General features: G+C 37.1%; 2 protein-coding genes across 2 annotated transcripts in view; both read right to left on the bottom strand.

Annotated features, from left to right (window-relative positions):
- Nucleotides 1-10,046: 10,046 nt before the first annotated feature.
- On the bottom strand, nt 10,047-15,876 carry TTC32 (tetratricopeptide repeat domain 32). The gene is made up of 3 exons (XM_015819245.1): nt 15,652-15,876; nt 13,014-13,180; nt 10,047-10,998 (listed from the first exon to the last, which is right to left on the bottom strand). The coding sequence occupies exons 1-3, from the start codon at nt 15,786-15,788 to the stop codon at nt 10,871-10,873; spliced, it is 432 nt and encodes a 143-aa protein (XP_015674731.1). The 5' UTR covers nt 15,789-15,876; the 3' UTR covers nt 10,047-10,870.
- A 4,421-nt stretch (nt 15,877-20,297) lies between these two features.
- Nucleotides 20,298-27,262, bottom strand: part of LAPTM4A (lysosomal protein transmembrane 4 alpha) — a 16,984-nt gene continuing 10,019 nt past the window's right edge. Inside the window, exons 2-7 of the mRNA XM_015819244.1 lie at nt 25,701-25,821; nt 25,048-25,124; nt 24,840-24,962; nt 23,910-24,005; nt 23,074-23,172; nt 20,298-21,044 (exon numbers count right to left, since the gene is read on the bottom strand). Of these exons, the coding sequence (XP_015674730.1) occupies nt 20,970-21,044; nt 23,074-23,172; nt 23,910-24,005; nt 24,840-24,962; nt 25,048-25,124; nt 25,701-25,821 (591 nt within the window). The 3' untranslated portion in view covers nt 20,298-20,969. The remainder of the gene's footprint in view (nt 21,045-23,073; nt 23,173-23,909; nt 24,006-24,839; nt 24,963-25,047; nt 25,125-25,700; nt 25,822-27,262) is intronic.

Consider the following 27,262-nt stretch of genomic DNA (forward strand, 5'->3'; position numbering starts at 1 on the left):
GCCCACCATTCTAATTCTATCCCTACGTCTTGGAGATTTTTCCTCGATTTTAATTCTCCTCTCTCATCTAATATGTTTTTATAGGTTATTACTTTCCCTAACTGAATAAACCTTGGGTGTATATACATTTCTAATGTTGAGATCCAATTGGGGACTTGCCTATAATTCTGTCGTCGAATTTTAATCCATACATCTATTAGCGCCCGTCTGATGTGATGCCTCCGGAAATACTGGTGAACTTTATACTTCTCATCCCATAACATGGCATGCCATCCAATCTGCATGTCATGACCTTCCAGTTTTAATAATCTCCAATTTTCCAGTCGAATCCAATCCCGCACTCTGGGTGGGCATCTTGTCTAGACTATCTCACAAAACTGACAACTTCTAAGCCTTATGAAAAGTGCAGAATTTTGCACGCTTGTCAAATAATCTTTTTTTTTTTTTTTTTGCCATTCTGCAGTTTAAAATTTCTTATTGTCTTTGATTTTTTTTTCTCTTCTAGGCACAAAAGGTTATGTATCAGATGTGGAGTTTGATGTTCTATTCTTCATCTGGGATAAAATCAACAAGAGTAACAGATGCTGAGAAATTAGGCTACAGCTTCAATAACACACTGGCGAGAGTCTTCCTTCGCTCCCCATACTTTACAAATGAAACTCAAAATACAGTGGTAATTTGTCCCCCCCCCCCTCCACCCAAAAGAGAGATGTTATAAGGTATCTCATTCTTCAACTGGTCAAGTAAAACTTTTACCATGAATTTTTCACAGGTTAATGGAGTCGCAGTGAGCACAATCAGCTCCACGTCCAGGTACAGGCAAAGGTGGCTACTTCTGCTGATCGACACAACTGTATCATGCCCAGTTGGCAAGTATTTTTCTCCTCTTACCGTGAAAATTCATGGCTTATTCGGGGAGGGAAGGTATTGGATGTTCATACAACCAGGACCTACTAGCAAGCAAAGTTTTCTGCCAGTTATACCTGCAAGTGCACAAAAAAGAATTTGTACATTGAAATAATAACTCTTAAAATGAGAACCTGGCAGCTTGTGTACAAGGAGTCTAGCAAGGTGGTTCATAAATGTTATAATATTGCCCGCTGACAGTAATATGCAGTCTTGATCTTTGTTTAGTAATGATCTGAAACTTACAAGTGCTATAAATCAACAGATGGTACCAGCTTCACAGATACTTCTCTGATATGGACTATACCAATGATTAACCCTAGACTGGTCCTTCAAGAATCCACTTTCAGATCCCTTAAAGTATCAATGGGAATTAACGGGGAAAAAATAGAGAACCCTGAGAAGTTCAACTACACATTGGAACACAACATTACACACATTGGAGTAACTATCCCAATTGGAGCCCCTAGAGGCAGACTTCAGGTAAATATAAGCTCTATTTTATAGATATGGTTTAGAGGGGAATATCCGGGAAAGTGTGTGATATGAAAGGTAACATATTGGAACACAGTACGAACTTATTAAAGTTGTTTATATGCAACATCACTTAATAGTTCTAATTTCTCTTTTTCTCAGAGCACAGTGTCTAATAGTGTCTATGGAGTGACCTATAGTATTGATCTATTGATGGAACATTCTTGGACAGATAGTGATTGGCAGCTCACCAAGTACCTAGTGATTAAACCAATTACTATACCCTTCCTGCCTCGAATACCAATAGTAATCAATAGTAAGTGTGTGTGGCTACATATAAAATCAGACAGAAGGACTGCTTGTCAGTCTAAAGAAGAGGTGCTGATGTTGTTACTGCAATGCACGTATACAGTTTGTTGCCCAGTTAAGAATAGATTTTGTGTTTCCCTTTAGAAATCTAGCAAAGCCATTAAAATAATTAAAGGGGTTGGATAAATAAAGATAAAGGCAAAGGTTTCCCCTTTCCAGTCGAGTCCAACTCGAGGGGGCAGTACTCATCTGTTTCCTAGCTGAGGGAGCCAGTGTTGCCAAACACATTTTTGTAACCATGTGGCAGTTTGTAACTGAGGTGCACAGAACACTGTTACCTTCTCACCGAAGTGGTGCCTATTTATCTACTCCAGGGGTAGTCAACCTTGGCTCTTTTATGACTCGTGGACTTCAATTCCCAGAATTCCTGAGCCAGCTTAGCTGGCTCAGGAATTCTGGGAGTTGAAGTCCACGAGTCATAAAAGAGCCAAGGTTGACTACCCCTGATCTACTTGCATTTGCATGCTTTCAAACTGTTAGGTGGGCAGGAGCTGGAGTAAAGATGGGAGCTCGCCCCTTCATGTGGTGCTTGGGTCTTGAACTCCAGCTGTCAGCTTTCCAGCTGACAAACATAGCATCTTTAATCACTAAGTCATTGTGTCCTGTTAGTTAAATATGCAGGTCTAATCTTGACTTTAAACAAAGTTTATAGAGAGCTTATAGACTTTGAGTTTCAGAACTGAAAACGAATAAGTTGAGAGGTGCTTTTTCAATGCATTTAAAAAAAAGGAACATTAGTAGCAAACACTTTATTCAGCTTTACTTTCAAAGGGTAAATTATAAAAGCATCATTTCCAGGGAATAACCAAGTTCTTATGTTTATAATTTTGCCAATAACAAATTCCTTCTTGTTTACATAGATACAGTTCCAGAAACACGGATATTTGATATATTCCTGGGTGTCTTCCTTCCTGATGTCAATCTGGTGACTCTTAAAATAGGAGATATGACTTTCTCTCTCAAGGAAGCAGAGCAACATGGCTACAGGATCTCTGCTATTCCCTTGCTCAATGGAACAAGAGGCTTTGAACTGGAAGTGCCTTTTGATGATCCCAACGTCCTAAAAGAAGTAAGATACTCCTGTGGAAAAAATATAAAAAAACATTGTTTAATATCACATTTACACATCCTAGTTGCTGTGGCATAAAGATGCCCCATATAGTTTGCTGAGGACACGATCTCATTCTGTAACCTCCATAATTGATATTAGTCCTTTGCTGAGTGCAACTGAAACTGAACTAAGATGTCTTGGCTTGAAAGTAGCGTTTCTCCAGCTTATTTTGGCAGATGTCCTAGCATGCATGGAAAATGAGCTTTTAGGAGACTGGCAACTCGCAGGGCTCAAGTTCATTTGCTGCAAGATCACCACTTTCCCTCTAACTGGAGGTCTCTGCCTTGATGGCCATTTTTGTATTGGCTTCTAGAGAAGCCAAATAGCTCCTGGTGCAGCCTCTTGTTTTCCCTTTGGGAGGGGGCTTTGACACGAGAATATCAACCTTATAATCACGTCAAATACAGGTCTGCTAAGAGATAGACATTCCATTCCTGAGTAAAAATAATATTTTATCCCATTAACCAACATAACCCTAGTTATGATAGGAGCCTGTGTAAAGATTAGAAGACAAGCCTGGGTAATAGGTTTTGTCCTAAACATAGTTTTTGTTAAAAGAATGCTGCCAAATACTGTTGGATTTCATGGTTTTAATTTGTTGTTTTAAGTATATGAACATAAATGAAACTAGATATCACCTCCAAGTAATCTACACTCTGACCGTGGGTCCTGAAGAGAAGCTGTATCATCATCCTGCAGACGTCGAATGCATAATGGCAGATGTCCGTAAGTTGACTGACAGTATTGACCTATCAGTGACTTTTTAGATAGTTGGCTTAACTTTTAGCCACAATGGACAGAAGGCTATTTCAAGAATTGAACCATCGGGAGCAATGAAGTCTGTGTGGAGACTATCTAAATGAGAACATGAAAAAAAATTGCCTTAGCTTTGTTTTGAAATGACAAGCAAATAACCATTTAATTGCAATGTTTAGGCAAAATGTTCGAACTATATAATAATGGTTACAAATACTATGATCTTCTACCAAACTCAGAACTACAACGTTCAGCCTATTTCTAAATTTTTTGCTATGTGGGTATCTTCATTTTGGCTCTGGTTCTTTAACAAGCATGGTGGTCTCTTGTTCCAGTACAGCGGAGAGTTTGAACATGATCTAAACTATTAGCTAAAGACCAAAGTATTCCAAAATTTTATCAGCTTACCAGTTATGGAATTGTAGTACAACCATGTTTTTAAGACTTATTTTTTTTAAAAAAAAAATCTGTTAAAGGAATATTTTTGTAGGGTTATTTTAATGTGACTTAATTTTATCTTTTTTTCTACAGAATTACCAGAAGGCATTGGATACTGTGACAAAGAGAATATATATTTAGAAGTTACCATTGCAGGCCTATTTCAATACTGGGTTCTGTATGTAGGCAATACACTTTTGAATTATATCACTGCCCATACAAATGGATATTTTATCACTACAAATGATACTCATCTACTATTGCAAGTGCCTCTTTTTGCTCCTGGGATAATCTATGAGGTATATATTATAAGTAAGCCCTGCTAGGTGGTGGCACCTAGCTTGCTTTGCTCATCCAATAACTTAAACAGGGTAAACATGGTCAGCACTGGGATAGGAAACTACCAAGAAATTGCAGGAAAGTAGAAACAAAAAAAAATCATAGAAAGAAAAGTGAAATAACATCTAGATTGTTGTCAAGAAAACTACATGGATGTGTCCATAAAGTCATGTGTCCAGCTTGACTCAAATGAGACTGTTTCTCATACTTCAGAACCATCATGTTTCCATATCTCAGTGGGCAAGTTAGAGAACTGAATCTACTAAACTGACCAGGATGGTTAATATACAATATATACAGGTAGTCCTTGACTTACAACAGTTCGTTTAATGACCGTTTGAAGTTACAAAGTCAATAGGAAAGCCAGATTCACTTAACAATGTTACTAATTTAATAACTGCAGTGATTCAGTTAAGAAATGCGGCAAGAAAAGTTGTAAAATGGGGCAAAACACACTTAACAAATTTTTCATTTAGGAACATAGATTCTGGGCTCAATTGTGGTCATAAGTTGAGGGCTACCTCTCTCTCTCCCTCTCTCTCTCTGTGTGTAGTAAGTCATTCTTTCATTTTCCCCTCCCCATAGTGAAACGTTTAAGTAAATGCCTGTGCCAAGATATAGTACTGACAGTATGATATTTCTAATGTTACACAATTGTAGAAAAATGAATTGATTATAAGGTTTCAGTTAGTTACATTTATATTAATTTGCATTTTAATAAACTTGAGTGGAAAACACTTGCACCATGCACATCCACAGGGGTCGGCATTTAAAGCATTCTTTCCCATTAATGAAAGTGTCCTCACAATTAGCAGCCAAGAATTGATTGAATTCTTTAAAACCTTAACACAAATTGATTCTACAAGCTAAAATAATGCAGAAAATGACCATTCGTTTTCTATAGAAATAGCTGAATTCAGGAAAGGGGGGACCTTTAGGCAAGAGCAGAGGGAATGGCCACTTTAGCAAAAACAAGAGTGGAAATAGATATGTTAAGCCACTGCAAAGCAATCTTATTTCTGTCTTTAAATCCTCTGGCCATTTACCCCCTCAAAGCCAAATAGACTCTGTCCCATCTAGCCAGTTACATTATTTATTTATTTATTTATTTATTTATTTATTTATTTATTTATTTATTTATTTTCAAATTTGTATGCCGCCCAACTCTCAATAACAACACTGCATTGCTGGACAAGTACCTTGTTTTCCCCTAAAGGGAAATGAATGAAATGAAATGCAGCCCTCTGACAAGAAAACTTTGCCCACATCTTTCTAAAATATGTTGTCATTTAGTAATTTCAAAACAAAGCCATTTCAATTAAGCAATTTCAAAATCAACATTATCCTTAAAATATGCTTCTATTTTTTTTTAAAGGAAGTGTCCTTTGAGAGAATCCAAGCTAGATTTGATCTGGACTTGAAGAAAATGGCCACTCTAGAGACCCTGAATACCTTTTCCATTAGGTGTAATTTTCAGTCTTCAGAATTCATAGGTAAGGTCTGTTCTTAGTTGAGAATAGCCTCTTTAAGCGAGGTGTTTTGTGATCTAATTCATTGTCTTCTATTTTTTTCAGTGTGCTATCCTAATGGAACCATAACTGTATTAGCTCACATGAAGACAGTTCCATCCATTGACATGGGCAAAACAAGACTGAAGGACAACGTTTGTAAACCTCGAGAACATACGAAGAACCAAGCTTTATTTCAATTTCAAGTTTCTACTTGTGGCACTTCCTTAATGGTAAGGAACTGAGAAAAGGCTGCCCAGAAAGAAACAGAGGTGACCTTTTCATCAAGTATATTAAGTTTTGATACTATTTCTTCTCTGATACAGTTTAATGATGAACACCTTATATATGAAAATGAAATATCCTTTGAAAAAGAAACTCTTCCAATACAGAATCGACCAATTATCACAAGAGATCCAGAATACAGGTAAAAATAAATCAATCACAGCTGATTTCAGTTTTAAGTGCAGGAATTTAAAATATATTTTTATTGCAGACTGACTGTCTTGTGCTACTATCCAATTAAAGAGACATTGATGCAAAGTGCTATGTTCTATGGTTCCTCATCTAGAACCTTACCTTTTGGTTCTGGTACAATGATGTCTTGGCCTAATAGCAAAGGTAGGTAATTTTCTTAAATGTACAACTTACAAATATCTGTCTGCAGTTATGAGAGCCATTATAATTTGTCCCATAGGCCTTATAAGGACAAGACAAGTTCTAAATATCCAGGCAAATATGTTCCAAGGTAAGACTCTTCTAAACGTGAAAATCATAAGTCTAAAATTATGTATTGTTTCAAAAATCTATCACTGTCCTACCTTTTTTCCTCAACCCAGATGAATCATTCACAGAAGCCTATAAGTCTCATTCACTAGTTTTCAAGAGTTTGTGGGAACCTCTATTTTTTGAAGTAGAATTAAAAGATGAAGCTCCTAATGTTGAGCTATTTTTGGAAAACTGCTGGATGACACAATCTGAAGAAATCAACAGCATGCCTCACTGGAACTTTATTGCAGATGGGCAAGTAACACTCCAGAATTATTTGTAATTATTTTGGTTAAATCTATTGTCTAACAACAGATTTTCTCATCCTACCAAATAGATGTGAAACCAAAAGCTATGGATCTGTGATCTTCTCTCCGGTAACCGCAAGCAATCGAATAAAATATCCCAATCACTTCAAAAGAGTGAGGATACAGAATCTGACTCTTCCTCTGACAGAGGTATTACTGATCTAACTGTATAAAACACAGACCAAATCACATGAATCATTGTGGTCATTGTGTTAAATATCTATGGAAGAAATCAAACTGCTTCCATTTATAGACACTAAGCAATCTTAAATGTTAAAAACAAGTGAAAATGATTATGTATGGTAATAAAATTAGTAAAAATTACTAATTTTCAATTAAAATAGTGAAATGATAAAGTTAGATCTTTTTTTTTAAAAAAAAAAAGATCACTACAGATTCATACAAGCGAAGCCAAGTACAAAGGCTTAGTTTAACACCATGTGCAAATTTCTAAGTACAATATCTTTCTTTGATCATCTGTGTGCTCAAGGACGTCACCACCTCTTTTGCTTTTAAGTGGTAAAATGCTGGCATTTCATATATTGTTACTCTAAATATTTAGAGGAAAGTGATGTTAAAATCCAAGCTATTCTAACTTTTCTTCTTGAAGGTATTTCTTCATGAATCAGTTACATAGAATATAAGAACAATTGGAGTTCAGATTGGTAAATTTTATTCACATAATCTTATAGGACTTCTAATAAAGGTTCTGTTCCTTATACTGTATATCTTTTTAATCCCTATTTAGGTATATTTGCACTGCACAGCAAATATTGGCACTTGCCTCCGTGTGCCTAGTAGTGGACTTCCCTGTAAACCATGCCCTCCTGGAACAATAATTGGTAAGTTTTCCAATGAAAGTTGGAGAGACACCATCCATTAATAGAGTGGTTACTAATACATTGCGAGTTCATTGTATATTGCAAGTTCCTACTTGCTATCTGTTTATTCAATGGATACTTAACCAATACTTCTTACAATGCTTTAGATCAGCATTCTGAAATTTACCCTAACCATCATGGTTATGTAGTAGTTGGACCAGTCTTTCTCCTTCAGCCTGAGCAATATAAAGAATTGGACATCACAAGAAATAAGGTAGGTTTCGGGGCTGAAAATGATTATAAAAACTGAGGTGAATGCTAGTGGAATCAAGACTGCTGGACTAGACTATCATCATTGGTGTAATTAAATAAATAAATAAATAAATAAAATAAATTGTGTAGAATAATATTGCAGGGATCATAGATGCATTTAAGTATTCTTAATTCAACACATAACAGCAATGTTATTCCTAAGAAGAGGCATGCCATCAATAATAAACCATGATTTAGGGGCTGAATAAATCAGTACAAAATTAACAGTTTGAAGGGAATCCAAAATATGTTACAATCCCACCTCAAAAACTTTCAAGAAACCATATCATGATCTTTCCCTATGTCCCAAGAAATGAAAATTGATACATTCTATCTGAGTTTGAGCAATAACATCAGTTAAAAATCAGATATTGTCAGAAAACTTGGGATTCTTAGATGGCAGAACATCCTGCAATCTATGACCATTGTAACTTTTAAAATCATAGCTTCTACATTTATCAAAGAAATAGGTAAAATAATTAGGAATAAGTGCAATATTGCCCCATTAAAAGTAGACTAAATTAAACTAAAATCAAAAGGAAAGGATTTATCTGAAAGTTTTACAATGTACTTCTAATAAAGCAAGAGATTAAAAAAACCAGGGTACTTTTTATACCAATGCACTAAAAAAATCATCGGAGTCAGGTGTCTTCCTTGCTTTTATCAGGCAACAATTTCATCAAGCAATAAAAGTTATATAAAATTAGTAATCTAACCTGTTGATAAATTTAGTATAACTCCCTTGGTTTTTTAAAAAAACCATCTTTTGTTTGTGAAAAACTGCTATTATATAATTTTTTTATTTCCCAGTATCATTTCCTTATAGCAATATGTAATAGGTGTATGTGTATTGGGAGTGTTAAAATACGTTTCACACTGTATTATGTATAATTATGTATAATATATAATTGTTTTCTGTAGTTTTTTTAAATCAGTGTTGGAAGTTTCAAGTTTATTAAGTACATGTTTAATAGAATCCATAGAATAATGTCAGGGAGGAAATTAGTAGAGTGCATAAAAAATAGTCTTCAACTTTCTCCTCTACAAATATAACTTCTCAGTTATTGTTTATTTTTATATGAAGCAATGTAATAATATGATTTTAGATTAGGAAATGCTTTAATAAGGTCCCACACAAAGACAGTGATGTAAGTAAATCCCTTTTAATACAAGAACAAGCCACTATTTATTAAAATAATATTCAGCCATTCATTCAAGGACAACTTAAAGATCTACTTATATCCTTAGCAAACAAAGGACTAAACTTCATAGGAGGATAGCATGAAATTGTAATACTGTTGGTATCCCATTCTTTAGTTTGGAGTATCAGAAAACTGAAGTATCAGAGAATAACCTAACCAAAGACCACTCCTGCAAATGATTTGGCATTCTGTGTAGCTCTTACTTGATATGGTAGCACCATCCTTATATCCCCAGATTACTTCTCAATTAGGCTTGTACGTCTGAGCCCCTGTTCTTACTACTACCCAAGAAGGTCCCCTGAGGAAATGGGGAGGTAGGGAATCACTTGCTTAGAGCTTCCTTTAAAACGATTGCTAGCTCTGGCAAAGTTTTTAAGCCACTGGCTTACAAGCAACATTTGAATATCAGTACTTACCTTGAAACAGAAGTCTGAGTTAAGAGTTGCAAACTGTTGATTAAGCAATCTATATAGCCATACATTAATCACTGAGTTTGGGAGAATAGATCTTGCACAAGGACAAAAGTGTAGGGCATGGGTGTCAAACTGCCGGCCCACAGGCCGGATGTGTCATGGAGAAACCACACCCACCCCATTGCTGGCAATGGAAAAAAAGTTGTGATACGTCATGACACGTCACATGATGTTGCGAGTTTGACACCCCTGGTGTAGGGCATCCATTTATTTACCTTACAAGCACTGGCATCTATAATGAACTAACTATATATATTTTTCTTTCCTACAGGTATAACCATGCAGTTCTACTTACCTTGGCCAGCTTTACTTGGGATTGTTAAAATATGTTTCATGCTAACTTCCTAATAATAAAAGCTTCATGAATTAAAAACAGAAGATACAATTTTTTAAGTTGGTCATATATGAGATTTAAAATCTGCTACTACAAAATCTGCTACACCAGTACATTCCTTTCTAAAAAGTTTAATTTTTCATTGAACTACTGAGATTACACAAATTTATTTCATCACACCAAATATGATAAGATCTCACATTTAGAGTTGGGTGTGTACATAATACATAATCCATCATCTCTCAGCCTAATTTCAATAATGAGAATACAGTGAGAACACCAGTCCATAACGCTGTGAGAGCAGAAATAACCAAAGCTTAATATATTGCATACAAATCTAATTGCTTATAAAAATGATATATTTTTGAAGCCAATCAATATTATTAGGTATTATGGGGAATCACCAATGTTAGTATGTAGAAGTTCTGCACTAATTCATATCTTTGATATTGCTTATTAATGGAGTATAATATTCTAATGAAGTAGCTGGTTATCAAGGAAATTTGTTTTATATAACTTGCCAATATACATAGCGCCAAACTACAGAATAAAATCTTCATGTAATTAAAATCAGTTTTAATACAAGTGCTGTAAGTAGTCATGCCAAATGTTTGACATCTTGAGGATTACTTTGCATGGAAATTGATCCATTCAAAACTGAGAAGTTAACACCCTTACCCCTCACCCCAGGAAATTTACATCTTTACCAAATATTCCAATCTCACAGCCTGTTTCTTCTACACACTGGACTTCAATAACCTCTTCTTAACTTGTTTTCTTTGTCAAGGAGAGTCTGACTTAAACTCAAAGAAGCATCTTCAAATTTGGGATTTAGCTCTAACACCTTCCTGAAATCCTTCAAGGCCTCATCAAAGAATCCTGCATATGAAAGGGAAACAAGGGATGATTTTATGTTATTTTATATATAAAAAGAGTAAAACAAACTATTATTACATTATTCAGGCTAACACATTTTAGATTTACTAAAAAGTAGGCCCAATTGAGCAGAGCACAATTTCTGATTAAACATAGCAATGAACTAAGTCCTAATTTTTCGGTCTCCAGCAGTTTTCCTGAAAAGTGAATCAGATTATTGAAAGAGCAAAGCACAAAGGTGTGTATGCTTTTCTAACACTTAAAAGAATTGTGAAATCTATATTTCACATTTCTTTTAACATAGATTATTATCTTAATCTCTTCATGACTGTGCATGCTTGGAAGAGGTTTTATATGTGCAAGTCAAAGAATAAACAGATAAAAAATTCTTATAGACATCTTTTATTTTTCTAACATAGTAGTATTTTTTATTTCCAAAGCAATATTTAACTGCTCACTAACTTGTATGCAACTTTCCTGTAATACAAACAACTAAACAATTTCTTTGCTCATCGTGAACTTGTTTTCCAAGCAACAGTTCCTCTAGTAGCACCTGTAAAATCTAAGGAGATTCCATGATGACATGGAATGAATATGAAATAAGAATTTTAGGGTTAGGCTAATAACCCAACATTTCAATTTCTATATAATATTGTACTTATGAAAGAGAAGGAAGTAAATAATGTTAATCATGATTGCAGTATAATAGTATTAAATCTTTCCAATAGGAAATTTCTACCCATTTATTTTTTAAATTTATTGCTATAATCTCTCATCAGAGAAATAAATATTTACTTTGCAAACATTCTTTTAGAACTTGGGCTTTTATGTTTTGGGATGAAAAACAATACATTAAATTTATATATTTCAATAAAGCATCTCAAAAATAGGGGGCAATCCCCTCTTTTTTATGATGCTATGGCAAGTTTTGCTACTTATTGTACTATGTTCTGTGGAACTCTGATACTTAAAGAAAGGACAGGTAACGGCAACAAGGATTTCTAAAAGGATGGATTATTCAATACTCTGAATGTACATTCACAGGGCAGGAGTTGGTCAGTATCAATGTGCATTCACACAAGTCAAACATTAAGCTTGAAGGCAATGGATATCTACAGTACTATAGATCACATTATTAACCTATACTATGATTAAAATCATCTAGGGAATACCAACAACAGTATCACTATTTGCAAATTACCATCATGGACTATGGACAGATGAACCTCCTTCTTTTGAAAGGTTGCTCTCTCTGCCCCAATAATTAGGCACTCCTGAAAATCTGTATTTTCACCTAGGCCAGTGATGGTGAACCTTTTAGAGACCGAGTGCCCAAACTGCAACCCAAAACCCACTTATGCATCGTCGGGTGCCGGGTGGGTGTGGCCCATTGGCTGGGTATGGCCAATAGGGTGGGTGTGGCCCATTGGCTGGGTGTGGCTACGGTGGTAACGGCAGACTGGGTGGGACTAAAACTTCAATCAATTCCAACTTTGCGAGATCTTTTTTTTCCCTGCGAGAAGTTGAAATTGACTGATTGATTGAACCTTTTTTTTTGCACACGGCGGCAGAGGCCTAAAGTGAAAAGGTTTTATAAAACCCAGATGAAGGCCTAGGACTGGGGCGATGGTGTGTGTGCCCACAGAGAGCGCTCTGAGTGCCGCCTCTGGCACCCGTGCCATAGGTTCACCACCACTGACCTAGGCCTTTCCATCAACTTTTAATGTACATGTTTTTGTTAATGGTTTGTTTTAACTTAAAGTTTTTGTTATTTTTATGTATATTGCAAACTCTGAGATATTTTGTGGGAAGCATTATCTAAATGTTTTAATATATATAGTAAATAAAACACTTATACAATTTTTCAAGAACTTCCCAGTAATCTTAATATGGATCTCTCTCAAAAAAAGAAATATGTTTCCTGAAAGGAATACATTTACAAAGCTCTATTAAAAATAGTCAAAGCAATCACAAAACAATTATGATTATAAATATCGAAGAAAAGAGTATGTACATACCTAGCCTATATAATATTAATCCTCTGTTATAATAAGGAATTTCAAAATCTGGTTGTGCTTGTATAGCTGACGTATAATCATCCATAGCTTCATAGAATTCAACTCTGAAATATTTAATTTGTCCTCTGTTGTTAAGTGCTGTTGCCAGATCATGACAAAGATGTTTGCTTAAAGGAAAAAGAAAAAAGATTATTATATTGGTAGTCCTTGACCTACAGTACAACCATTTGTTTAGTGACTGTATAAAGTCACTAAAACATATAAGGAACGGTTGCTGGAATTGGGTATGTCTAGTTTAATGAAGAGAAGGACGAGGGCAGACATGATAGCAGTGTTCCAATATCTCAGGGGCTGCCATGAAGAAGAGGGAGTCAAGCTATTCTCCGAAGTGCCTGAAGGCAGGACAAGAAGCAACGGGTGGAAACCAAGGAGAAAAGCAACCTAGAATTAAGGAGAAACTTCCTGACAGTTAGAACAATTAGCCAGTGGAACAACCTGCCTCCAGAAGGGGTGAATGCTCCAACACTGGAAGTTTTTAAGAAGAGACTGGACAGCCATTTTTCTGAAATGGTATCGGGTTTCCTGCCTGAGCAGGGGGTAGGACTAGATGTCCTCCAAGGTCCCTTCCAACTTTATTATTATTATTTACTACAGAACTAAAAAAAATGACTTTTAATTGTTTTTCACATGATCATTGCAGCATCCCCACAGTCAGGTGATCAAAACTTGGACACTTGGAACTGGCACATATTTATGACAGTTGCAGTGTCCCAGGGTCATATGATCATCTTTTGCAATCATCTGACAAGCAAAGTCTATGGGGAAGCCAGGTTCACTTAATTTACTAACTTAGCAACTGCAGTGATTAATTGTGGCAAGAAAGATCGTAAAATGGAGCAAAACTCAATTAACAATTGTCTTGCTTAGCAACAGAAAGTTTGGGTTCAATTGTGATCTTAAGTCAATGACTACCTATAATTTCTTCATTTACATTTTTTTCATTACCATATTAAGCATAGTATAATATGGAATGCTCCTTGAGATAAAATCAAATAATTTCTCAGGGGCAGCTCGGTACAATTCATGCAACTTAGTAGGATTTGGGTTTGCAAAGTGGCCTCTAAATTCGAAATCTTAGGTTGTACAGAATAATATGAGCATGCTTGGGATAAAACTGAGCTTTGGTTATGTGTATGGCATCCTAGCCAAAAATGCAGATATTAATAGTTATGTCCCTAACATGCCGCATAAAGCACAATACAGTCATCACCATTACCATTACTCTTTATCCTACAAAAAAGCTTTGTATGAAAGTGATAGCGCCGTGGTTAGAATACAGTATTGTAGGCTAACTCTGCCGACTGCCAGCAGTTCGATTCTCACCGGCTCAAGGTTGACTCAGCCTTCCATCCTTCCCAAGTTGGTAAAATGAGGACTCAGATTGTTGGGGCAATATGCTGACTCTATAAACCGCTTAGAGAAGGCTGTAAAGCACTATGAGGCAGTATATAAGTCTAAGTGCTATTGCAATTGCAATTAAAGTTAACACTCAAGAAAGAACATTTTGTTACTCTGAAAAGATACTGTACTACCATAGGATTCCTCGTTTGGGATAATCTACACTCACAGGTTAGCCTTCTACAATTCTTTAGGCAGCAAGGAGGCCATGGGGAGGCCTGGGGGACAGAGGCTGGTAAAATGCTGTAAAGCATGGATGTCCAACCTTTTGGCTTGCTTGGGCCACACTGAGTGAAGAGGAATCATTTTGGGCTGCATATAAAACATATATTTTCATAATATAAAATCACTTAATGTGAAAAGTTTACAATCTTGTGGGACCACGTTACTAGCTGGCCAAGGCCACAAGCAGCCCAAGAATTGGACACACCTGTTGTAAAGCATTACATTGAGCACCTGGCTGCTGTTTGGTTCTGCCCCACCCCATCTCTATCCATCTCCACTAATTGAGGATTCCCTTTTCAGAATACAGAAGCTCATACATCTTCATCTTTTAATATATTGCTGTTTCGCTTTCTCAGCTGTTTTATAAAGGTCCCTGCCATTCTAGCAAAAGGACCAGGACTCCGACTATCCTACTTCAGACCCAGCTCTCTGGAAAAGGCTCCAATGCTGGGAAGGATGGAAGGAAAGTGAAGAAGAGGAACCACCAACAAGCTGGATGGACTCAATTATTGCACTCGACTCCGAGTGCACCGTTAGCAGACCCGAAACAACAGGTCAGGCAAATAGATCGCCCTGGAGAAGATCTGTGTGTGGTCGCTGGGAGTCGAGAACGACTCGAGGGCATATAACCAACCAATCACTCTGACAAGCAATAGAGCTCAAAGCAACTCGGCAAGAATCCCACCGCCGCGATGGGCTCAGACTGGAAGGAGGGTGAAGGTTCGTCCTCCGAGCTTGTAGGTTGGTTCCTGAAACGTTTCTACTAGGCTAGGTAACATCTTCAGCGGAGTTTCGGGCGCCGTAAACTCCTCTGAAGATGTTACCTAGCCTGGTAACGAAACGTTTCGGAAACCAATCCACAAGCTCGGAGAAGGAGCCTTCACCCCCATCCTACACCCGAGCTACAGATAATACGCCACTGTTTCAGATTGGGATCCGCGTCGTATCCCTGCACCTCATGTCGGAGCATGCGCAGTGATGAATGTATTGGCTGTAGAGCTCCTCCGCCCTCTCATGCTGCAGCCCTTGGAAGTGCTCGTGGGCTGCAGCCAGCAAGTCCGCGGCGGTTTCGATCCTCGCGTCTCCAGCCATGCTTTATTCCTAGGCGGCGACCGGGAAGCGCGGCGAGCCCTCCTCAGCTGCCCGTCCTGCGCCTCCTCTTCCGTCACTGGGCAAATCTAAAGCGAGACTAGAGACATCAGAGCCTCCCACTATTGCCTTGGGCAATCCTGCCTACCGTAAGGACGACACGTGACGCCCGCAAGCTCCGGTTGATAGATTTATTCAGAGGAAAAGTCCTCGGAGGTTTTCAGACGAGCCGGGTCGGGCTGGAAGCTGGAAAAGGCGGGTGCCTCCGCGCCTTGAGAGCAGCAACTTAGATATATCTGGGCTATTTGTGCGTGGAGGAAAACCGAACCAATAACGGGCTGCCGTGATTTGAGGAGAAAAGGAACAGATTGGCTGTGCGAATAGATTTTTTTTAAAATTAATATGATTAGAAGCCTTCATTCTAGTCACTTTGCAGATTAAGGGTGACTTGTGGTATGCCTAGGTTGGAGAAAGGTTAGCGACTTTTTTAAAAAGATTGAGTCCAAAAGCTCTTGACCGCCGCCCGTATTCCTGAAAAGAAATTGGGAATGACTTTGGTTTGCCAGGAAAGGGTTAATCATCCTGCTTGTGATGGATACCGTGTCCATGCAAGATGCTTAACCCCGAGTTTACAAACATATGTTGTAACGTGCAAAAATCCGTTGTTTTATTTGCGTTGATATTATGTAAACAAAAAAAAAAATACCTTCGGCCGGCTGTTGTTAAAAGGGTGTTTCCATTTAAAGTATAATAAAAGAATAATTCATTATTACAATTATTAAATTAAAATATTAATGAGAACCAGTTTGATTCAATCATTAAGGTGCTGACCTGGGAGCCAGAAGACTAACTTCTAGTCCCCTCTTAAGTAGGAAAGCTGGCTGGGTGATTTCAGACCAGTCTGTCTCAGCCTAACCCACTTCACACGCTTGTTGTGGGGAAAATAGGAGGAGCAAGGTGTACTCAACTTAAAACAGTTGGTTTAATGACCGTTTTCACAGTTACGACTTTTGCAGCATACCCATGATCAGGGGATCAAAATTCGGACGCTTGGCATTGGTTTATATTTATGACCGTTGCAGTGTCCCAAGGTCATGTGATCACCTTTTGCGACTTTCTGATAAGCAAAGTCAATGGGGAAGCCAGAGTCACTTAACAACCGGGTTACTAGCTTAACTGCAGTGATTCACTTAACAACTGCAGTAAGAATGTTCATAAAATCGGGCAAAACCTATTTAACAAATGTCTCAGCAACAGAAATTTTGGACTCAATTGTCGTAAGTTGAGGACTACCTGTATTATGTATGTTCACTGCCTTGAGTTAATTATAAAGCAGTGTATGTGACATAAAATCAAATAATGGATAAAATGCAAAGAACTTTTTTATATTAGTATAAAAAGCACCAATTTCAATATTCCATGATTGAATTATACATAGGGACACAGACACACACAGTTTTTCTTGAGTAATTCAATTCCTGGTGACTTCCTGGACACAGCCTTGCAGATTTTTTCGCAGCTAACAATAAAAAAATGAAATTACTTTATACAGGTAGTCCTCAACTTAGGACAATTTGATAAAAAAATTATGTTAAGTAAGACATTGGTTAAGTGAGTTTTGCCCCATTTTACCTTTCTTGCCACAGTTAAGTGAATCACTGCAGTTGATAAGTTAGTAAACCGGTTGTTAAATGAATCTGGCTCCCCCATTGACTTTGTCAGGTCACAAAAGGTAATCACATGACCTTGGGACACAGCAGTGGTCATAAATATGAACCAGTTGCCAAGCATCTGAATTTTGATCATATGATCATGGGGATGCTGCAGAGGTAACTGAAAAAATGGTCATAAGTCACATTTTTCAGTGCTGTTGTAACTCTGAATGATCATTAAACGAATTATTGTAAGTCGAGGACTACCTATACTGCATTATGGTACATCAATGTACCATTTATGTGTTTGGTAACCTGACTGCATTTGCATTGTATCCCATAGACACATGAAAACCATTTGTGATCTTTATTACTGACTTCTAACAAGCAAAGTCAGTGGGAAAGCCAGCAGGTCACAAATGACAATCGTGACCATGAGACACTGCACGAGATTCCCCTAACAATGGTTATTGGGTTGCTGCAACTGCTGTCAGAAATCAGTGTGGTCATGCAACATTGTGGCACTTAGTGACATTCTAGCCCGTCCCAATTACAACTGTTAAGCGAGGATTGCTTATACAAAGATATGTGAAACCCAGGGCGATTGTTATTTTGTCAAAAATACACAAAATGCTCTCTATCTGCTGTCCTGGGTCTGGAAAATAAACATTATTAGCTGCTGAGCATAGGTTCCCAAGAGCCATTGGTCCAATATTTGTGCTTAAGTACTGAAAACAATTGTATTGAAGCGATGTTGTTGTGTCATGTATGTCATATCATATATACAGGTATTCCTCAAATTACAGCAATTGAACTCAAAATTTCTGTTGCTAAGTGAGACAGTTGTTAAATAAATTTTCCCCATTTTATGCCTTTCTTGACATAGTTGTTAAGTGAATCACTGCAGTTGTTAAATTAGTAACATGGTTGTTAAGTGAATCTGGCTTTCCTATTGACTTTGTGAGGTCGCAAAAGGGGATCCCTTCAGAGAGGAAGGCGGTGCAGAGTGTGGTAAGGATGGCCCAAAAGATCATTGGCAGTTCCCTCCCTCCCATCCAGGACATAGCACAGAAGCGCTGCTTGAGCAGGGTCCGTAAGATTGTCTGGGACACTACACTTCCTCTTCACGACCTCTTTTCCTTGTTACCTTCTGGGAGGAGGCTCCATGATATCCGTAGCAGAACATCCAGATTCAGCTATAGTTTCATTCCATACAGCATTAACCTTGCAAACACTCAAGCTTCCTCCTTCTGTTATATATTCAAGATGGACAATATTTAATATTTATTTGCTATGTATATGTAGGTGTGGGTCTATACATGTTGTACATAGTATGTTTAGGTGTGTGTCATGTATGTTTCACTTTGAGAGCGTGTGATGACGTGCCCACAGTAAAAAAAAATGACAATAAAGATTATCTTATCTTGATCCTAGGACACAGCAACTGTCATAAATATGAACCAGTTGCCAAGCATCCAAATTTTGATCACGTGACCATGGGGTGCTGCATTGGTCATGTGAAAAATGGTCATAAGTCACTTTTTCAGTGCCACTAACTTTCAATAGTCACTAAATGAATGTTAAGTCAAGGACTACCTGTATGTCAAAGACTCAGATAGGTAATACAGGAATTGCATATAAGAGTGTGAATTCTATTTTTAATTGTGGTTATTATCCCCAAAATATATTATTTCATAGCATGCCATGACGACTTTGGAAATTATTGTATTTGATATATAATGTAGATAAAAACCAGTGTTTTTGTGAAAGGAGGTGGCTTTTTTTAAACTCTGAAATCATGTATACCAAGACTAACCAAGTCTTACCAAACTGTATTTGTTAATGAATTCAAATTTCCATTTTTATAGGAACTGAGAAAACCCTGTTTTGATGTCCATTACTTCCTTTGCCTTAGTAAACTTCTAAGCAGTACAGAAGTTTTGCTCAGTGTGTCAGTATGGCCAGTACATCTTTATTCTTGGACTTCAGAACTATAGAAAATAACAGAAGTAGTAGTTCATGTTTTCCTGGACTTATAGATCCATTACTAAGCATCAGTGATAACGTTTTTCTACCAATATGTCTGACATTTCCTTTACCCTCTTGTCAACAAGATTTTATTTAAAATTCCTAATATTACACAGTGGTTTTTATTACTAGCCTTCATTTTTGTACAACATAAGGTCCTATACAAAATGCTCTCACCTCCTAATTTAAATGGCCCCAAATCACCCAGCTGGCTTCAACTGATAAAAAAAGATAATTGTCATTTAACTTACAGAAGATTTATACCTGTACTACAAACAATCAACAACTTTTTGTATTAAAAGCTGAAGCACCCCCAACTATATCCTTAAAATCCTATGTACTAATTCTTAATAACAATCCAACCAAATTCATGATTTCAAGTAAGTAAACACTGAATTACTAAAGTTAGAGCCATCTCTAGATTATCCTTCTGGTGACAATGACCTCTAGTTAGATATATATTGTATCATAGAACCATAGGGTTGGAATGGATCTCAGTCTTTTCTTGAAAACTTTAATACAACATTAATAATGTAAGAGCAATTCCTTGTTTAATATTTTCTGAGAATAGTTTTTCCTTAGCAACTTATTGCTTCAACATTTTTGATAGGTATTTAGCCTGTTTTAATTATCTTCTTATCCTATCCTTAAAGTGCCACCATCATTTACTGCAATTTAATTAAACTGAAATTGCGGGAAGAGGAAAAAAGAAAGGTCAGTTCACTAAGTTTTATAATTGTATTTCAGGTCTTGACTGAACTGTTATTTCAACAAAAATGTAAAAGTAATTAATCCAGATACCTATGGTATATACTATAAACAATCCCTCAAATTATTTTCTTAAAGATTTATTAAAGCATCTTTTATAAACAAAGATGAAAATACATACAGATTTGAAGCAAGCAAATGACAAAAGTAGTGTCTTTTTCTGGCATTCATACTATATGATAAAAAATGTCAAACTATTAATTCCAACTTCCAAAACATTGTTTCAAGGCATAGGGATAACACAGTAAAAACTAACATAACACAAAAAGTTTCAGGTAAATACATATATGCAATAATGCACCACACAGGAACTAATTTTCCCACACTAAAAACGAAAGAAAAAAAAATCTTGCTATTGAAATGATTGTTCTTCAGAACTAATCTATACTTGCAAGATGCTTGATTTTCTAAATGTGTAATATCCAGAACTTACTTAACTTAATAAACGTGTTTCCTGAAGCAAAACGAAATTACAAATCCACAGAATTGGAGTTGTATGCAGAAGCAGAAATTGAAAAATAAAGCCCCACAGCAAGAATTACTTAAGAGATTTAAGATCAATAAAATTAAAGCTAGCAAGAGGGAGAAAAATCACTCCCTTATGAATTATGTTTAGTAAGATTATATCAAATGCCTCTTAACCTCATATGGTTGCTCCTAAAACCCTGAATATTTAAGCAATCTTACAATATAAAAAATGAAGGTATACAGTTATTTTGCTAGAAATTTGGCTGCTTCAGGCAGGAATGTAAGGAGGTGGCGGTTCCTTTTCTGGCATTTTCACTGCCATTTCATAAGATGGCAAAACATACTGTAAGAGAAAAAACAGATTATTAGTTATTTTATTGATTGACCCAATATACCATTAACTAAAATATTTGTAATAGTAATAAACCATTTTCATGGTATCTCATAAAAAGTAACAGTCTTTTCTCAGTGGCAAATTGCCTCCAGAAATTAAATTAAAACTAATATTAAACTACTGAATGAATTGCTTTGTTAGTCCAAATTGGTGGTTTTATGTATACGCAGCATGAGTTAGAACCCAAGTGGTTTCTATTGCCAACAACTGTCTTATTTGAATAGTGGTAAGCACAGATTACATTTGAAATAGCTCTCAAACTGTACAGAATTGAAAGAACTTCATATCACTGGTGAATTTCAAATAAATGCATTGCTCTGGAGTATATGTGTATTTCAATTGCACTTCTAAACATTTTCTTTTTTTAAAGAGGTGCCTTGATGTCTATCTCTTGTAGCAAATGTAGCTTCCTCGCCAGTTAACAAGCTCAAACATTCACAGAATACACTCCCTGATTACAGGCTTAGACAAAACACATATGCCCTTGAGTGAGATATGCCTCTGCGTCACAGGCAGAGCAGCCTTCCTCTGCTGAAGATATAGAAAAAACGATGGTCATTTTGAAAGCGTGAGAAACTCTGGAGAAGGGGAAAAAAAAGACTGAGGAAGGGACAGGTGCTTCCATCTCCCCCAAAGCTTCTGAGGAAAGCAATTCAGGAGCTCCCAAGAAGCAGGAGCAACCCAGGAATCTTGAAGCAGAAAACTGTTTTTTCTTCAGGAAATCTTCAGCTTCATTAAAAATAGATAAAAGATTTATCCAGAAATTTGCATAAGTTTCCCAATTCATTTTTATTGTTACCCAACCCTTAATATTATTTTCTTTGGGGAAAAAAAACCCTTATAACTGAATCTGTAATTACAGCTTTTTATCCATGTGAAAATCACATTTTCCTGTAAGCTTTAATATCAATTTGAAATACCTATCCAGTATCATTTTTACCAGACTTGCAAAGGACAAGCCATTTGTAGCATACTTCTTGACACTTTGTGATTTGCCTAGATCACTTTTTTGGGGGTATGGTTCTCTCAAGAAGCTTTTTTGCAGCACTGAACTGCTCTAGAATTTAGTCTCCTTTTTTCTACTTTTAAAATGATCTTTATATTTCATCTTTAAACTAAAGTTTTTGTTTATTTGCAGCAAGATTGGTCTATCTCCCAAGGAGGGAAGGAAAGAGTGATTCTTCAGATCACACAGAGGCTAAGCTATATAACTAGGAATACACATGATTGAAATTACTACACTTTTTGAACTGTTTTTATCATCAGAACATGCGAGTATCCTCTCTCACAGACATATTGATATTAGCAGTGAGGAAGACAGACAATGGCAGTGCAAACCACCAAACTGCTTCCCCATCAAGCAGGAGACCAAAATGTGAAGATTCACAGCAATTCTGGGAGATGTGGTTTGAGACCTTTTAACCTGCCATCTTACAGGCTGAGCCTTTCTACTAAATGTGAATTAATAATCCTGTTCTGGTTAATTGTATGTAAAGCTCTAAATAGAGGGCAGATGCTAAATTACTGAGCCTGATTGGGACTTGGATGGAAGACAGCTAGGAAGTACATAGGATACGGGTTAAAAAAAACCAGACAATTGTAAACCACTTTTATATGTCCAATAAAATATGTCAAAGTCACCCAAGATTGAAATTCAAACTGAGGAAGTCTGGGTTAAAATATCCAACTGGTAGCTTTAATGGATAAATTTGCATTTATCCATTAAAGGATAATTGCATAATTGCATAAAATGGATAAATGCATTTATTTATTTATTCAACTTGTATGATTGCCAGTCTCATCTACGCAACTCTTTGTGTATTAGAAATGAATGTATATTAAAGTGTATATTAGAAATGAATGTATATTAAAATGTATATTAGCAATGAAGCTGGTTCAGATGAAATACATATCCATGATCATAGTCCTAGTGATTAATATTAGAAATTAGCTTAGTTTAATTTCATAAATCATTTACCTGTGGGGGTGCTTCAAATGCTGGGTAGACAGCTATTTCAGGCACATTTCTATTGCAAATATATTTATAACAGTTCCAGACACAATTAATTAGATAGGCCTGCAAGAGAAAAAAAATAACACTATCTGAACATACCATAAGAGCAGAAGAATTGTGAATTACAGCATCTTCAGAGGCACAAAATATATAACTATTTGACAAAATAAATAAACTTTTTCTACTCTATTCAAATCAGTGCCATTGCTCTCTAATAAAGTAAGCCAGGGGTACCAACCCTCAGTTCGTGGACCGGTACTGGGCTGCAGCATGCCAGCAACCGGTCCACACAAACAAGCAAAGCTCCATCTGCGGGTTGCAGGCAGCACACAAAACCACACCCCCTCTGGTCCGCGGAAAAACCTCTCTCCATGGAACCGGTCCTTGGTGCCCAAAAGGTTGGGGACCTCTGAACTAAGCCATCTACAGCTATAACTACAGCACTGCCCTAAATTAGTAGCAGTTCAAGATCCTCCAAATACATCAGAAAATATCTTAATACTGTCAGTTTAGCTGAAAAAAATGCCACCATTGGCAAAATGTCTATGCGAAAGACAAAACAGTGGATATAAATGAAATAAATATGTGAAAGAGTGAACAGAAACATTTAACCAATCATAACTGAACTCACAGTAGAGTTAAAGAACTACAGGGAAGAGAACTAAACAATCACTCCAACAAATTAACAGGAAGGATAGCCAAGAAACTCAAATCATATGCTTTAATTTTAATTACTAAGACATGGATAAGAAATTCATATCCCTTAAAAGAGGTTCAATTTAAAGCATCCCCAAACTGACCTTTAAAACAATGATCCAAACAAAGAACAATAGGACAAAGAACAGAAGACAGCTTGAATCAAGAGCAAGAAGGTCATCTTTGTACGGGAATTCTGGCTAGAAAAAGAAACAGTAACAAAGTATTACAAACAGATATCACTATCAGGTTCTTTGATATCCAGAAAAACCTGTGAAAATTAGTCCAAAACAAAAGACATTGATTGTTTTGTGTTTTTTTTTAAATGCTGTTTTGTTGTGAAGCAAAGCAGATGGTGGCAGAGGGACATTTTTGCACACTATCATTACAGCTTGCAACTGTTACAAGAATTCCTTATCTTTAAACCACAGGAGGCAGATTCAACTGAGGTCACAGAGCTCAATGTGACATAACCTCCTCTGGAAAGAAGTAGCAACTGAAGCAGAGGCCACGAACTATATATGAGGATCCAAAAAAGTTTGCTCCACTTAAAGAAACTGATATTTATCTCTGATTTCAAGACACAATTTATACAGATGGAGATATTCTTAAAAGTTTCAATTATGCAGCAGAAGTGCCTCTCCAACAGCAAGATCCTCTATTTTAAAGGCCTCATGTTTCCCAGAAATCTCAGGCATACCAGTAGAACATTCCATGGGTGTGTATCTACCATAATTGGTATTTCTGCCAGGAATAGATGTCACCTACATCTAGAGAAAAACTTTCTCTGGAGGCCTCTACTTCCCCCAATGAGTGCAGACTGGGTCTGCCATCTCTGCCAGCCTGGAGTTAGGACAACCAGTTTCAAAGAGAAGAAATTCTAAAAATATAAGATGTAGTGGGATTAAGAGCTAAGAATGCCATGTAGCCTTTATCTCATCCAGTTCATGTGATCTTGTTAAGCTTATGAATTGTGCATAACTCACTACAATGCCTCCCATCACTCGATTAAAAATATTGTCATGGACACTTACTAGTTGTTCCAGGTACTCTTTTATTCTTGGCAAATAAGTCAGAGAACTTATAGCCATGAGACAGCCGAGAACAAAGTCAAAGAGTTGGTAACAAAAGAATGGAATCAGCCAACTGACACGATGCTAAAAATGCAAAATGAGAATAACGTGTTACTCTTGAAGAGGAAAACCAATAATGAGAAATTAGAATCATTCAAGTAAAACTTACAGTAATTGCTCCATACACCAACATAGCACTGATTGTAAACATGAGGAGCGAGATGGCAAAGAGAACGCAGGCATTTTCTGGTGGGGGGAAAAATATTAAAAATTCCTTTAGCAATAAAAGCAAATTAAAACAAACCACCTGCATTGCATGCTAGTAGAATGCAATGATACATCTAATCCAGCAATTAAATGAACTAGAATAAGAACTAGTGATTGCAAGGATTTGGTGCACTGGTTAGTATTGGGAAGTCGTTAAAAAAAACTGAATTTTGCTGCAATGGCCTTCACTTCAGGAACCTGTCGTAACAACCATTCATTCAGTGCCATCATAACTTCATAAAGTCATTGAACAAATAGTCATTAAGTGAGGACAACCTGTATCTCTCAGTTGTACAGGCAGGAATTGGCATTATAGAAATTATTTCAATATTTGCATTGTTATCAGGCATTGGAAATGACCCTTTCTACTACCAAGCAATGGTTCAATGACAAACTCAAATTATGGTTTTCCCAATAAGCCAAACCACAACCAAGATGTTTCATTTCTATTTATGTACCTCACAAATGTAAAAATTGCTGGACTATTTTAAGTACTTTTTCTAATACATATATCTTGAATTAATCAAAAGTTACTCCTTTAAAACGTATACCTACCAGCAACCCTCTCAGAGGAATAATAGTTTCCAATAACCTCATACTGGATATCTACAGATGACATAGTATTTGGATGAGTCACTTCAACTGTCAGTAAAATACCCATCAACAAATTCACCACCTGCAAGATATATATATACATATAAATCTTTTATATTTATTTATTAAAAAAAACTATTGTTAGTTTAAGACAGTTCAATGTTTAAGTTAAAATAGTTCAGAATTCCAATCTGCATATTTCCTTTTATAGCATAGTTCAAGCTTTAAGATTCTGTTGACTGCAAGAATAGTTGTAAACATGCATTGTCAAATGATGCATTTACTAACTTTTCTATACATACACAGACTGCAGTAGAGAGCACAGAAGCCCTTTTTCAGAGACCACAGCAAACTTAGCCTTTGCTGAAGATGCAAAAAACCCCTTATTCCTTAGTGGATTTGCTTATTCAAAGGGAGGGAGGGAGGGAGGGAAGAAGGCAGGCAGGCAGGCAGGCAGGCAGGCAGGCAAGGCTAAGGCAATATCAACTCAGAGCCTGTCTGGTGCAGCAGTTAAGGCAGTGGTTCTCAACCTTTTTAATGCCGCGACTCCCAACTGGTCGTAAGTCGAGGACTAAACCGGTCGTAAGCCGAGGACTACCCAACCGGTCGTAAGTCGAGGACTTTCCCTGCCCGGGAGCGCCGCGCATGCGTGGTTCCGCCCCTTGCGCCGGCCGAGGCGTAGCTGGCAAGCGGCAGAGACAGAGCAGGCCGACCACCAGCTGGCCCAGCCCAAGGGAGGTAAGGCACCCGCCGGAAATGGGGGGGGAAAATGGCGGACAGCCTTGCTTGGCGACCCCCGTGAAATGGTCGATCGACCCCAAATGGGGTCGCGACCCATAGGTTGAGAACCGCTGAGTTAAGGGATCAGGGTAGAAACTAGGAGACAGAGAGTTCTAGTCCTGCCTTAGGCACAAAGCTAGCTAGGTGACCTTAGGCTAATCACTCTTTGACAGCCCTAGGAAGCAGGCAACAACAAACGACTTCTGAAAAACCTTATCAAAAAAAATTGCAGTTGAGCAGTTGTCCAAAGTCAACAATGACTCAAAGGCACCCAAAACAAAAGGTAATATCAGGACTGATGACTTAACATATTAATGTGTATTATCTGTATAATATGGAAAAGACAGGGAGTCCCTGTTCCAGATCATGTGTTCTTCCTGTTTTCACTTGCCCCGCCTCATTAAAAAGTCAATTAAGATAATCTACCCTTTTTTTCCAGTTACTATTTCAATCAAGCTGATGGAAGGAAAAGGATTCTGCTGGGATTCAGCCAGTCACAGGCCCCTCATAAAACACTCCAGTATCAACAACAATGAAAATCATATGGTCTAATTATCTTTTATTGGGGATCACTTAGAAGGGGCGTTGTCTTACCTGAACGCCTTTTCTCAGCACGGAGATGGAGGATCCACCCATGGGTAGTAGACTGTATTCCTGCCCAATCAGATTAAGTCAGCCAAAGTTGCCACGCCCGTCCTGGACCCAGATTCCAGTCTTGACGCGAGCGAAGCCATTGACTGACA

This window comes from Protobothrops mucrosquamatus, unplaced genomic scaffold (assembly GCF_001527695.2).
Source record: "Protobothrops mucrosquamatus isolate PMUCROS unplaced genomic scaffold, P.Mucros_1.0 scaffold879, whole genome shotgun sequence".
In the NCBI taxonomy this organism is placed as follows: domain Eukaryota; kingdom Metazoa; phylum Chordata; class Lepidosauria; order Squamata; family Viperidae; genus Protobothrops; species Protobothrops mucrosquamatus.

What these genes read in the sequence shown, in the direction of transcription:
- TTC32 (XM_015819245.1), bottom strand. Translation starts at nt 15,788, where the DNA reads ATGGCTGGAGACGCGAGGATCGAAACCGCCGCGGACTTGCTGGCTGCA. An exon ending in TGCGCATGCTCCGACATGAG is followed by an intron (nt 13,181 to 15,651) that starts GTGCAGGGATAC and finishes TTTTCCTTTAAG; the next exon opens with CAAACATCTTTGTCATGATC. An exon ending in ATTAATATTATATAGGCTAG is followed by an intron (nt 10,999 to 13,013) that starts GTATGTACATAC and finishes TTTCATATGCAG; the next exon opens with GATTCTTTGATGAGGCCTTG.